Source organism: Pangasianodon hypophthalmus, chromosome 1 (assembly GCF_027358585.1).
Source record: "Pangasianodon hypophthalmus isolate fPanHyp1 chromosome 1, fPanHyp1.pri, whole genome shotgun sequence".
NCBI lineage: Eukaryota > Metazoa > Chordata > Actinopteri > Siluriformes > Pangasiidae > Pangasianodon > Pangasianodon hypophthalmus.
The window spans coordinates 28,684,346-28,697,853 of NC_069710.1; the positions used below are offsets into that span (position 1 = coordinate 28,684,346).

At 40.3% G+C, this 13,508-nt stretch overlaps 1 protein-coding gene across 1 annotated transcript; it reads left to right on the forward strand.

Annotated features, from left to right (window-relative positions):
* The first annotated feature begins 857 nt into the window (after positions 1 to 857).
* Positions 858 to 5,353, forward strand: fzd8a (frizzled class receptor 8a). The gene has a single exon (XM_026944850.3). It carries the CDS (start codon positions 1,382 to 1,384, stop codon positions 3,137 to 3,139), a length of 1,758 nt encoding a protein of 585 aa, XP_026800651.1. The 5' UTR covers positions 858 to 1,381; the 3' UTR covers positions 3,140 to 5,353.
* The last annotated feature ends 8,155 nt before the right edge of the window (positions 5,354 to 13,508 follow it).

The window sequence follows — 13,508 nt, forward strand, 5'->3', positions numbered from 1 at the left end:
ATCTGAAATATCTGCATTCTATGTGATGCTTGTGCTACCAAACTTAGTCTTCGGCACTTGCTTATGTTTTTTTTTTCTTCCTCATTATAATAATTAATGCATATCTTTATGAGTGTGTATAACCATCTTACAACCAGGTAACAAACATAGCCTAACCTTCAGCCTATTTAATGCCTAATATGTTCTACTATTGTGTAGTGAGTACTAGGACAAAGTGAAGAATATTAATTTAAAAAGGCCCATTGTATTCAGAGGAATAATTAGTGTGTTAGTGTATTAGTACATGCGAGACGGTGCATGGAGGGGGAGATTGTTGTTCTGCCACTGTTAACAAACCTATCAACTTGTCTACTTGTTCTTACCCCCCCCAACCCCACCTCACCCCTCCCTCTCCTGTAATTACCCCCCTCCTGTGCCAGCTCTATTAAACTCAACAGCAGAACATCAGCACATCAATTAAAACATAAACACCCCACATTGCTAAGTAGGATGACCCCCCATCACCCCCCACACCAAAAAAAAACCCAGTCACGTGCAAATGAACCTGCACTGTTCCCATTTAACAAGGCAGTGAAGTTAAGTAATAAAGAGTGCACTGCTGTCATGCAATATCTGGCCCATGATGATGATGATGATGCAAGAATTCCTATTATTTAAGCAGACCCCCCCCCCCCCCCCCCCCCCAAAAATAAAAAAAAAAACATACCCACAAAATTACACAACCCGCTGCGACAGAAACACCTAACCAAAGGTTCGACTGACTGAGCTCGAGGCCCCGCCCTGCTGCTCTCTGATTGGTCAGAAGGTCAGCGCGGGGCGTGGCCATTCCCAGTGCCTATAAAAGCGCTGAGCGTCCCGCTAGGGTGCATGGATTTGTATGAGGAGAATAAGCAGAGAGGTGCTTTTGTGAAACGCGGTGCGTGAACGTAACTCAGACGGCGGATTTATTCTTTTTTCTCTCTCTCTTTCACCCGGAGTCGCTCGTTTGTGGTCCCTAAACAAGATCTGACTGCTGAAGAAATCCGTTCAAGCGACATTTCAAGGCGAGGCGGCGGAAAAGCAGAGCAAAAGGATAATAAAAGAGGGAAACACAGAGAGAGAGAGAGAGAGGGAGAGAGAGGTTTCTACAGGCTCTCCTCAGCCATTTTGATTGCACGGGAAGGGGACTGTTTATTTTTCTGTTTTGAAACAAGTCACTGGTTGCGTTTTAATCGCAGCGGATCAGTGAGGAAGAAATGGAGCCGCTGTTGGAGCTCTAAGCGGTCTGGGACTGTTTTTTCTTTTTTTTATCCAAAGGAGAGATAAAACACGCAAACACACGCTCACACGGACTTGCCATTTAAAAGGTGAACGGACGCGCAGTCAATCCAATCGACGGGCGATGGAGCGCTACCTGTCGGGCATCTACCTGCTGCTGCTGGCGCTCTTGACTCTGCGGCGATCGAGCGGCGCCACGGCCAAGGAGCTGAGCTGCCAGGAGATCGCCGTGCCGCTGTGCAAGGGCATCGGCTACAACTACACCTACATGCCGAACCAGTTCAACCACGACACGCAGGACGAGGCGGGCCTGGAGGTGCACCAGTTCTGGCCGCTGGTGGAGATTCAGTGCTCGGCAGACCTCCGCTTTTTCCTGTGCAGCATGTACACACCCATCTGTCTGGAGGACTACAAGAAGCCGCTGCCGCCGTGCCGCAGCGTGTGCGAGCGCGCCCGGGCCGGCTGCGCGCCTCTCATGCGCCAGTACGGCTTCCCGTGGCCCGACCGCATGCGCTGCGAGCTGCTGCCCGTGCAGGGCAACCCGGACACGCTGTGCATGGACTACAACCGGACGGACGCCACTACCGCCGCGCCAGTGCTCCCGAAACCCACGGGTTACCCGGGAAGGGCGCACGGAGGCGGCCGCGGCGCTAGTGGAGGACACGCCAAGCGCAAGCCGGCGCCGCAGCCGTGCGAGGCCGGGTGTCAGTGTCGCGCGCCGATGGTGCGTGTGAGCAGCGAGAGGCACCCGCTGTACAACCGCGTGAAAACGGGAAGAACGCCGAACTGCGCTATGCCCTGCCATAACCCGTTCTTTACCCCAGACGAGCGGGCGTTTACAGCCTTCTGGATCGGCTTGTGGTCTGTGCTGTGCTTCGTGAGCACTTTTGCCACGGTGGCCACATTCCTGATTGACATGGAGAGATTTAAGTACCCAGAGCGACCCATCATCTTCCTCTCCGCGTGCTACATGTTTGTCTCAGTGGGTTACATCGTGCGTCTGATCGCAGGCCACGAGCGGGTTGCCTGCAGCCGAGAACATGACGTCGAACACGTCCACTATGAGACCACAGGTCCAGCGCTGTGCACCGTCGTCTTCCTGCTGATCTACTTCTTCGGCATGGCTAGCTCCATATGGTGGGTGATCCTGTCCCTCACATGGTTCCTGGCGGCGGGTATGAAGTGGGGCAACGAGGCCATCGCAAGCTACTCTCAGTACTTCCACCTGGCTGCATGGCTCATCCCGAGCATGAAGTCCATAGCTGTCCTGGCGCTGAGCTCGGTGGACGGCGACCCTGTTGCGGGCATCTGCTACGTGGGCAACCAGAACCTGGACAACCTGCGGGGCTTCGTGCTCGCACCATTACTCATCTACTTGTGCATCGGAGCCATGTTTCTGCTCGCTGGGTTTGTGTCACTGTTTCGCATCCGCAGTGTCATCAAGCAGGGTGGCACGAAAACAGACAAGCTTGAGAAACTCATGATTCGCATCGGGGTGTTTACTGTGCTCTACACAGTGCCCGCTGCTGTCATCGTGGCCTGCTACTTCTATGAGCAGCACAACCGGCAGCGCTGGGAGACAGCACACAACTGCGCCTGTGCTCTGGACCGTGAGCGTGATGCAGAGAGGCCTGACTACGCTGTGTTTATGCTCAAGTACTTCATGTGCCTGGCTGTGGGCATCACGTCAGGCGTGTGGGTCTGGTCAGGGAAGACTGTTGAGTCATGGCGGGCGCTGTGCGCGCGCTGCTGCCGCTGCCGCTGGGCGGGCAAGGGTGCGAGCAGCTCGGCATACAGCGACGTGAGCGCAGGACTGACGTGGCGCTCAGGCACAGCCAGCTCGGTCTCCTGCGCCAAGCAGATGCCTTTGTCCCGGGTCTAGAGGAGCTCTGTGCATCAGTTCCTGCTTTTTCCACACACACATTTCCATACAAATGGACTGCTGAGGGGTTTCTGTTAAGCGGAAAGACTGGCTGAAACAATCAAACCCATCATCACCCCTCATGTGTGGTTTACTTTCCTGCCATTTCTATTCATATGGACATGACATGCAATCAGTGATGCTTAGAGAGAATTAGGCATTGCATTGTCCCAAGTGGTGCTGAACATTTTCTCCAGTCCTTTAGCATTTAAACTCAAAGTTTTCTGTTTAATTTCTTTTCTTTAGTTTAAAGAATGTCTAAACAATCAAAAATATCAAAGATGCTCTCTCAGATAAGCCTTAAAAAGTCTTAAAGTTTTAGTGCTCAAGTATTTCTACGGGTTGTTTTTTTTATTGTAATGTATTTATACAGTTATGTACAAACGTGTAAATTTTGTATAAAAAAGAAGATTTATAAGATTATTGTAAATTTGTATATAGTGTAGATGTCATTTGAAGAAGACAAATATTGCTTTTATTTTGACAATAAAATATTTTGGAGAAATCTTTAATCGGACATCTCTCCAGCTTTTTCTTGTAATGAGACAGAACTGTCCAGGTTTCTTTTTTTTCCCATTTTAATGGTGACTGTATTGAACATGCTTGCTATAGAGGTGTTTCTTTGTGCACGTCTTCTAAAGAGAAGCTCTTTCCTGGCTATCAGGGTCGTAATTAGAGGCGAGCAGCTCGAGTTGGAGAAGCTCCATCATTGTTGTGTTCGCCACTTAATTTAATAAAAGAGGGCTGAGTGAATGGGATTTAAATGCAGAGAAAAGGGCTCTTTTCATCCAGGGGGACACTTTGATCTTTCTTTAAAGTCTCGGATAAAGGTGACATGTACAAACCTTTTTTCTGTACTTACTGATGCACCAAGTTGTCTAATGTCTAATCTGAGAGCCTTATGCTTCTGATGGGCGGTATTGAAATGTTGGCACTTGGGGGGCCCAGGGCCACTTTTTTTTCAAGACTTTGTAACTGTTTGAATTTTCCAGCATGCTGTCGAAATGTCTCATTTGAGCTTAAGCTGCATTATGAATCACATAGGTTAGCTTCACGGTGAATGGGGGCCCTACAGGTGGTCCCTTTACCTAATCTGACATCGAAGGGGTTTTTATTGTGGAGCTCTGACAGCACTGTATTAACACTCCGAGAAAGAGCTTCCCAATAAAACACGGGTGTAATACAAAGTAAAACAGTTATCTTCTGGCTTTTGTCACAAACACACTTGGTGCAATCAGTTTACAGTTTTTTTTTCTCCTCGCTTATTTAGTGAGATAGTGTTCCCAATTTTGCTTGTTTTTGATTCATGTAATCAGATAATTAACAAACCCTTCATAAGCTTGAAAAGAGTTTATTCAAGTGAAGAAAAGCATTCAGGAGCAGGATTGGAAAACACCCAGCTAGGCCATTAGATGATTACAGTCATTACCTTGATAAAAAAGCCTGTAATCTGTTCACCACTGAAACACTGATGTTAAACGATTTTATGCCCAGCACTCTGCCTTAACAGCAGAACCATCACTGAAACATGAGGTACACTTTAAGATGCTTATTCCAGGCTTCTTGTGCTCTAAATGAAGAGTTCCACATTTCACCACATGTTTGCACTCACTGGACACTTTTAATAGGCAGGGACTCCATCAACAGAAACAATTAAACTTCTGTATTATACACAGGTATTTCATTAAATCAGGAAAACAAAATAAAATGTAATTAATAAACCCTAAATGACCATTGACGCACCTTTCCACAGTTCTGTTCATTTTGTGTTGTTTTGTCTGAGTAGTTTCATATCAGAAATGCATACATCAGTTGAGGTGGTCTTTTTTTTTTTTTTTGAAATTTGTAAAGTTAGTAAAGATGTGTGGACTCAAAGCGCCATCTAGAGGTTAGTATTATAAATTACAATAGCTAAAATTCTAGCTCTAGCACAAAAGGGCTTGTTGTTAGAGTGCTCAACAGTTGGTCTTTAGCAGAACTGAAACTTTAACAACCTTCAGAGCCTTAACATTTTAAAGTAACTTTTTTATTTATTTATTTATATCAGAAAGAAACCGTAACCTATTAAAATGTTTTTATATTACTAATTTATTTAAAAACTATATATGGAAGTATGCAAATGCTACAACAGATCATTACATGTTTAGATATTACGGTAATCTAATTTTCAACAGATCAGACTTACAGTTTGTCAAAATATTATTGTCATGGAATCAGTTATAATTAAGCCTGACCAATGTATATTTTGAATCATTTTATGGCTAAAATATTACTTCAGATAAAATCTGCTGAAAGTAGTAAGCCCAATTTTAAAGACCTTTGAAACAGGGTGTGAATGTTCTTCTTTTGAAGGCTGAGAAAAATCACTTAACGCTGAGAAAACAAGTCTCATTGAGAAATGAGCATCAAAGTAAAACAACAGCCGTCGAAACAGTTAATCTTTCAGCATGAATCGTAATGTCATCTAAGGAAATGTCTATACATGAACAACATAACGTTTTAGGAAATGGATAAATAAATCATTAATTCTGCTGAATGTCTAGAGAATGAAAAATACAGCAAAACTGAAGAGAGATAGTTAATGGAGTTTAGATAAAAGTATCAAAGACAACAACAGTTATTTCTATAAGTGCTATCTACTATCTATTAACATAAATCTCTATCTATCTATCTATCTATCTATCTATCTATCTATCTATCTGTCTAATCCTAAATATAAACCTCTGGCATGGAGGACAAATGTTGAGTGTTTATCTTACTGACTGATTCCACACACACAGACACACACACACACACACACACACACACACACACACATACTGATTGATTTGTTCTTAATCGTGTCCTGAGGCGAATCACAGGTTTATACACCAGCGGCTTCTCCATGTTAATAAACCTGCTCATGAAATATGGCTCAGGGTGTGTAATGTGTGTAATATGTGTAATGCTGTGTTTCAGGGCTGATTCATGCTAATTAATGCCATATTTATCCTTCAGATATCCAAATATTGGAAAGGTGTCAACACACCAGGCTGGGTGTATAATTCACATGTTGGTTCATATCAACACATCGGCTGATTAAAAACCTGTTATGATTGTCAGGATATAATTAACAGTAGCTGCACCTGCCTCAGAAACAGTAAATATCTGAAATAGTTTTCAGCATATGTGTCCCAGAAGCTTAAAAGATTAAAAGAAGAAGTAAGTAGTATAAGAAATAAGACACACACACACACGCGCATAGAAGCAAAGGGTTTGAGCAGGTCAACTTCCTTAATCCATAAATATAAGCCAATAATCAGTAAGATCTAATCCAAAGAGTAGAGTCAAGTCAAGTAGCTTTACTGTCATTTCAACCATAGACAGCTAGTTAGTACACAGTGAAACAAAACAACGTTCCTCCAGGACTATAGTGCTACATAAAACAACACAGAGCTACAAGAGACTACACATTACAACAGAAAGTGTACGTGCAGACAGCACAAGACGATACAATGACTAAATGACAAAACAGGACAGTAGGCACAGTAAGAGACAGTGCAGCGCTGAGTAGTACACAGTTCTAGTAAGAAAGTGAATCAGATATGACAGTAATGCAAACGAGTAACATACAATGACATATTATTAAGCAGATAAGCTTATACCATATATGGACATAGTAGTTTTTGGGGTAGCAGCCAGGTAGAGAGTATAATAATGACAAGAATTATATACAATATTTTATAAATACTGTAGCAGCAAAAATGCAGATAGTAAATACAGAAATGTGCAAAAATTGCAAAGAGAGTGGAATGGTGTTCAGCTGAGTATGAGTGTGTGTGTGTGTGTGTGTGTGTGTGTGTGTGTTGTCAGACTCTGAGTGTTGAGGAGTCTGATGACTTGGGGGAAGAAATTGCTACACAGTCTGGTCATGAGGGCCCGAATGCTTCTGTACTGTTTGTCAGACGGCAGGAGGGTGAAGAGTGTGTGAGAGGGGTGTGTGGGGTCGTCCACAATGCTGGTGGCTTTGCAGATGCAGCGTGTGGTGTAAATGTCTGTGATGGAGGGAAGAGAGACCCCGATGATCTTCTCAGTTGTCCTCACTATCTGCTGAAGGGTCTTACAATCCAAGATGGAGCATTTTCCAAACCAGGCAGTGATGCAGCTGCTCAGGATGCTCTCGATAGTCCCTCTGTAGAATAACAATTGTTTTCGAGCTTTATATTATTAGTTTGAATGTGCAATCAGTATTAAATCTTTTCCACAGAGCTAGCTGTGTTACAACTTTAATCATTTAATCAACAGGGCTACATGTCAGAGTCAGACTGTAAACTGTATTTACAAATGATTGCTTGCACATATCCAGACAGCCAAAAGGGCATTTTATTATCATTTAATTGTAATTAGTGTCACAATTTTACATGAATTAATAATTAAAAATGTTTAATGCTCCACTAACCATGTAAATCATTGTATAGAAGGACTGCTCACTGTCAGATCCTAATGAGACTTTAAAGTAATGACAGATGCACCTGGAGGGCAAATGAGTGAAGCTTGTAGATAATTGCTTTATCGCCTGATATCAATGGTAGAATAACTATATGTTGTATCTTTAAAAGTGTCTAATTATAGTGATTAACTTATAATATTTTTCAGTTAGATAGCCGACTATTTTCCAAACCAGTAGATAGATGATTCTGTTACTACTACTACTACTACTACTAATAATAATAATATTAATAATAATAAAAATAATAATCTGGGGGAAACATTGTGATAGACATCTTACTAAGTTTCAAGCCCTGACTAATGTCAAAAGCTGACCACATCACACCAATGATAGGATTTCTTTTTAAAGAAGAATTTCAATTACTTTTTTTATCTTAAAACCAACCAGTTGTTGTTCTTTGCATATCTATTGTTTTAACTGCTCAGTGAAATCATTACCTTCTTGTTAACAAAATAATAGTACACTTTGCATTTGCTCTCTGTGTTTGTGTGATTAGCACCGTTTTTTTTTTTTCTTTTCCTATTTTTTTCTTTCAGAGGTGAGGAACCCTACATAAGCACTTGAAAGCTGGAAATGCCCACACGAGCCATTGTGTATTGTGATTAAAAGCATTTAGTTCAAAGAGTCCTTCAAAAAAACAGTCGTTTTGGAAGGAAATAACCAGTGGACACTTTGCTCTTGATATTCTTTGAGCTGTCTTTATACTGAATGCAAATCAGTGCTTTGATGCAGGTTTCACGTTTTTATCACTACCCCAGGTGAAAAAAAAAAAGAAAAACCCAGAGCATTTGCATTTGTAATCTATTTGTTTGTTCTGAAGTGGGCAAATTCACACAAACCGGTGGCATGTGGGGAAATTTTTGATGCTTAAGACTATTTGTTCATTATTAAATTGTGATACTTGGCTCACTGGAAGGACAAGGGCATAGTCATGATCATTTAACTGAATAGATGACAAAAAAATTGAAAATTTAAAAAAAAGAGCTTTAGAACAGTGAGTCTGCTTCCAGTGTTCACTCAAAAGAGCTGCTTCAGAGAGCTGACTCATTCTCGACTAATTCATCACTAATGAACAAAACACTGTGCCCAAGGAGAGTGAAGTAAACGTACTAGATTGAGACACAAGAGGGCAGCAGTGGAGTTTAAGGTAATTATGTAGTTAAAGTAGAGAAATTTCAGGTGAAAGTCTTTATCAAGACTTGTCTTGTTTCCCTGTTGTCCTGCACGTGTTTACATTTTTTTCCTGCTCTAACACACCTACTTTGAGGTAGCGGTGTCCAAACTTTTGTTGTGTGTGTGTGTAAAAGCTCAGAGTGCAGGCTTTAATTTGTGAATATTTACATCCTAATCGGGTGAACGAGCACTTTTAATATGTGGTCCCCGAATTTAAGGGACCAAAATTAACTGGACAAACTAAAAACCATAAATTAAAGTGTCATTTTTAACACTTGGCTTCAGTTAAGGACTCTTTAATGAATTCACAAAAGATTTTCCTTGCTTAGTGGTTTCCAGTTTTTTTTGAAATCACACTTTCTCTCTGTTATTTTTACACTTTTTGTTTGTAGCCATGACTGAATATCATTCAGTAAATTAATTCGCAGGTGTATTTTAGAAAAAACAAAAGAGTTCTTGCATGTTATCTAACTGTGTTAACTCAGTCTGCTGCCACCGTTAGGTGAAAGGAAAAACTGCACCATGTTGGCCGGTGGGTCACCGATTTTACGTTCTAATAGAGGAGCCACGGGCCAGTTAACGTCTGTTCACAGGCCACATTTGGCCCTGGGGCTGGACTTTGGACATCTCTGCATTAAGGGCTGTTAAATGAATCATTGTGATTAGTTGAATCATTGTGTTGGGAGCAGGAAAACACTAACATTTGTCCTATTCGTTGCCAATTTAAAGAAACACCATCAACCTTCGGTTGAAACACAGTCATCTTTTTGTAGATTTTAATCTTACAGATCACATGAATGACCTTTAAAAAGCAGCAGTTTTAAAAAATGTACAACTAATAGAATTATAAGCTCTGTAAACAAACAGAAAGATAGCTCTGCAACATGTTATATAAAGTTAAATTCTAAGCTATTATAAAAATGTGATACACTTTCAAGAATTCTCTTAGATCAAGTCACATGAGTGAGATGGAGACTGTGAAAGTGAATGAGATTGAAGTATTTGGCTCAAACACACCTTATTCAGCTCTTCGCTTAATGACGGGGTTCAGTGTGTGTGTTAGAGCAGGAACATTTCCAAACTGTGCCAGAATCTAAACGCAGAAACATAGACAGAGTTGACTACACTGACACAGTCACATTTTCTAGGTAGGAGTCTGAGACAAGTGTCCTAAAATATTGCTTTTCTGAGATTTTTAGAGAGAGAAACTACACTCTGCTTAACACAGAACTGTTTATAGGTTTATAAGTGTGTAAGTGATAATAAGTTCACAAGCTCCACATGTGATTGTCTGTGAAGTAAAAAAAAACATGAGAAGTTGCATTTCATCATGTTATGCCCTGAAATTGCACATGAATTCAAGTAAACATGGGACAATATACTAATAGGACGTGAGGAAATCACATCTGTCCTACACGTGGATTATAAATTGTGTAAAAATCACATGTGAAAAATGTGTGACACATAACCACTATGTGATTATTTACATGTGAGAGTCATGTGACTTTTCTGTAAGGAACAAAAAACAAAAAATAAATAAATAAAAATAAAAATAAAAGATTTTAATGATGGTTCATGTTGCTTGGAAAGTCTATTTTTGTTACACATTTTTCAACCAGGACAGTTTTAATGATTTACAAGAGGCCACTTGTTTATTCATCTACAGTTCCAGTATAGGTCTATAGTGTAATTCATAGAAATTCTAACATTATGTGTATAATATGTGAGCATTCATGGAAAAAAAATATATATATATATGAGAAAATCATATCTGAAAAATAAAACATGCCCTACATGTGAAAAAATATGTGAAAATAAATTAATATGTAAAAATCATATGTGAAAATAAACCACATTCCCTACATGCTAAAAATTAATATTGTGAAAATAATTTACTTATGTGTAGAAATAATATGTGAAAAAAAATCAAAACCATAACCAATCGTGACTTTTCTGCATGGGAAAAAATTACACTTTTAAAATGTAAAATAGCATTATAAAATAAAAAGAATTAGGTAAACAGATAATTTGGGATTGTGTAAAATTCTGTAACGCAAATGCACATCAAATGAGCATATTAATATCTGATAGTGCTCCAAACACTACATCCAACACACTTAAGTGTTTTTTTTTTTTTTTTGTCTAAAATGGCATGAATATGCAACTGCACTGTTATTCAAAAACAATATTTGTTTAAGCTTTATAACTAAATGAATAGGAACTGCAGTGAATAAGTCACGATGGTGTATAATGTGGTTTCAGGCGTGTGAGTAGGCTTACTGTTCTACTGAATGTCAGAATCTCTGAAGAGAATATCTGAAGGAGGAACAATCCTCTTCTATTGAGCTATAACAGCAGCCTTGAAAAATCAAATTATTCACAGTGTAGGAGGCAGAAGAGGGACGTCATCACAGTGTCTTCCCCCAGATGCACTGTGTGTGATGGCTTTTTGTTCGGCATTTCATAATTTCAGTCAAGAAAATACCATATCGTGGTTTTGCACAAATACATTTTGCATTGTAGAGTCTACATGTTTAAAGGAGAGACTCCATATAGAGCTGTTCAGCAAAATCACAATGTTAATGACAGAACACAGTGAGAGGAACTTAACAGTTTTTTTCTGGTTTTCTTGATTGGTGTATCTGCAACTATTATTGGTGTTATATGTAAAGATCACAGCATTAACATGTCAAGATTTTCAATGTGGCTATAAATAATGGCTTTATTATTAGTTTTTCTTTGTCACGAATTATCATCAGAGATCAATAAAGTAAGCTATTATGAGATAACTGTAATTCATTAGGGGTGTTTGTCAGTTTAGTCTGGGTTTTTAATGCTGCAGTAACGCATTGATCCACCAGAGGGCAGGATAGTATAAATTAAATCTGGTGTATTTTTGCTGGGCTGTTATAGGTGCCTGGCTAGTTCAGTTGGTAGCGTATAGGACTCTTGATCTCGGGATCGTGGGCTTGAACCCCATACTGAGTGCTGACCCCAGCCAGTGGGGGTGCACAAGTTAGTGCACTCTTAGTACCAGTCCCAAGCTGGGATAAATGGGGAGAGTTGCATCACTAAGGGTATCTGGTGTAAAACCTGTGATAATTAATATGTGGACAATGGAAGGTGATCTGCTGTGGCAACCCCTAACTGGAGCAGCTGAAAGAACAGCAACAACATTTTGCTGGGATGTTATAAGAGAGAAAAAAAAAATTATAAAGAAAAGTTGCCTGTTTCTATTATGCATTTTCACCAGCATCTGATGGTATAAATAGTTTCCAAGATGACGATTGTTTGTACATGTTCAGATCCAGTGTAGGACTATAGTGTAATTCATCCATCCATTTTCCATACTGTTTATCCTACACAGGGTCATTGGGGAGCCTATTCCATGGGACTCGGGGCACAAGGCAGGGGACACCCTGGACGGGGTGCCAACCCACCGCAGGATACAGTTACACACATTCACACACTACAGACAATTTGGAAATGCCAATCAGCCTACAACATGTCTTTGAAACCAGTAAACCATAAAAAAATGCAACTAGGGTGAGTGAGATGTTAAAAGTCTTGTTCTTGGCTGGCTATCCTTTACATTTTGATAAGCCATATGGATTTATTTTTTTTATTTTAAATCTGACTGAAGTAGAACCCAACATGGTCTTCTGCTGTTGTAGGCCATCCACCTAACGGATCGACTTGTGCATTATGAGATGCTTTTCTGCTCACCACAATTGTACAGAGTGGTTATCTGAGTTACTGTAGCCTTTCTGTCAGCTCAAACCAGTTTGGCCATTTTCCTCTGACCTCACTCACCAACAAGGCATTTCTACCCACAGAGTTGCGGCTCACTGGATGGTTTTTCTTTATTGCACCATTCTGAATAAGCTCTGAGATCACATTTTTTCCCCATTCTGATGGTTGCTGTGAACATTACCTGAAGCTTCTGGCCTGTATCTGCATTATTTTATGCATTGCACTGGTGCCACATTATTGGCTGACTAGATAATTGCGTGAATGAGTAGGTGTAGCCTACGAACAAAGTGTTCAGTGAGTGTATATCAACACTTCTACCTGATGAACTGGACATAATAAACTCAGTGTATGTCTTTTTTGGGAACTAAATCAAAAAAAAAAGTAAAATGGTTAAACCGGATTTACACGTTATGATTTTCAGCCCGAATTTGCTGTTGCAAACAAAAATTACACATGTAAGTAAAAGAATACTTTGGTCGTAAATTGAGATCAGTTGTCTTGTAAAGCATAAAGAGATGTGATCACCGTCGGCTAATTTAGTACCAATGTGACCAAAGACAGTCGATGACAGCAAAAACGTTCTGACAAAGTGTGAGCGCTGCTACCTGCTACAATCGTTAAACAATGAATAAATAAATAAACAAATAAATAAATAAATAACCCTGAACGATTTTTTTAAATAAAGATGAGTTTGTTGAATTTTTGGAGAAGAAAATTTTACATCAGCCATAAATGACTTCAAACTCATCTGCTTCACCCTTTAAAATGTGTTTTCTCCAGACATAATATTACCACTATTACATAGATGGCTTGTTTCTATTTGACACAACCTTGTTTTAATCACAGGTCTTTCATCAGAGGATCTTTTCTGTATAATCCAACATGGAGAACACATTATTGCACAGTCTGTTATAG

Bases quoted from the DNA above. Each gene is read 5' to 3' on its own strand.
- fzd8a (XM_026944850.3), top strand. From the start codon at position 1,382: ATGGAGCGCTACCTGTCGGGCATCTACCTGCTGCTGCTGGCGCTCTTG.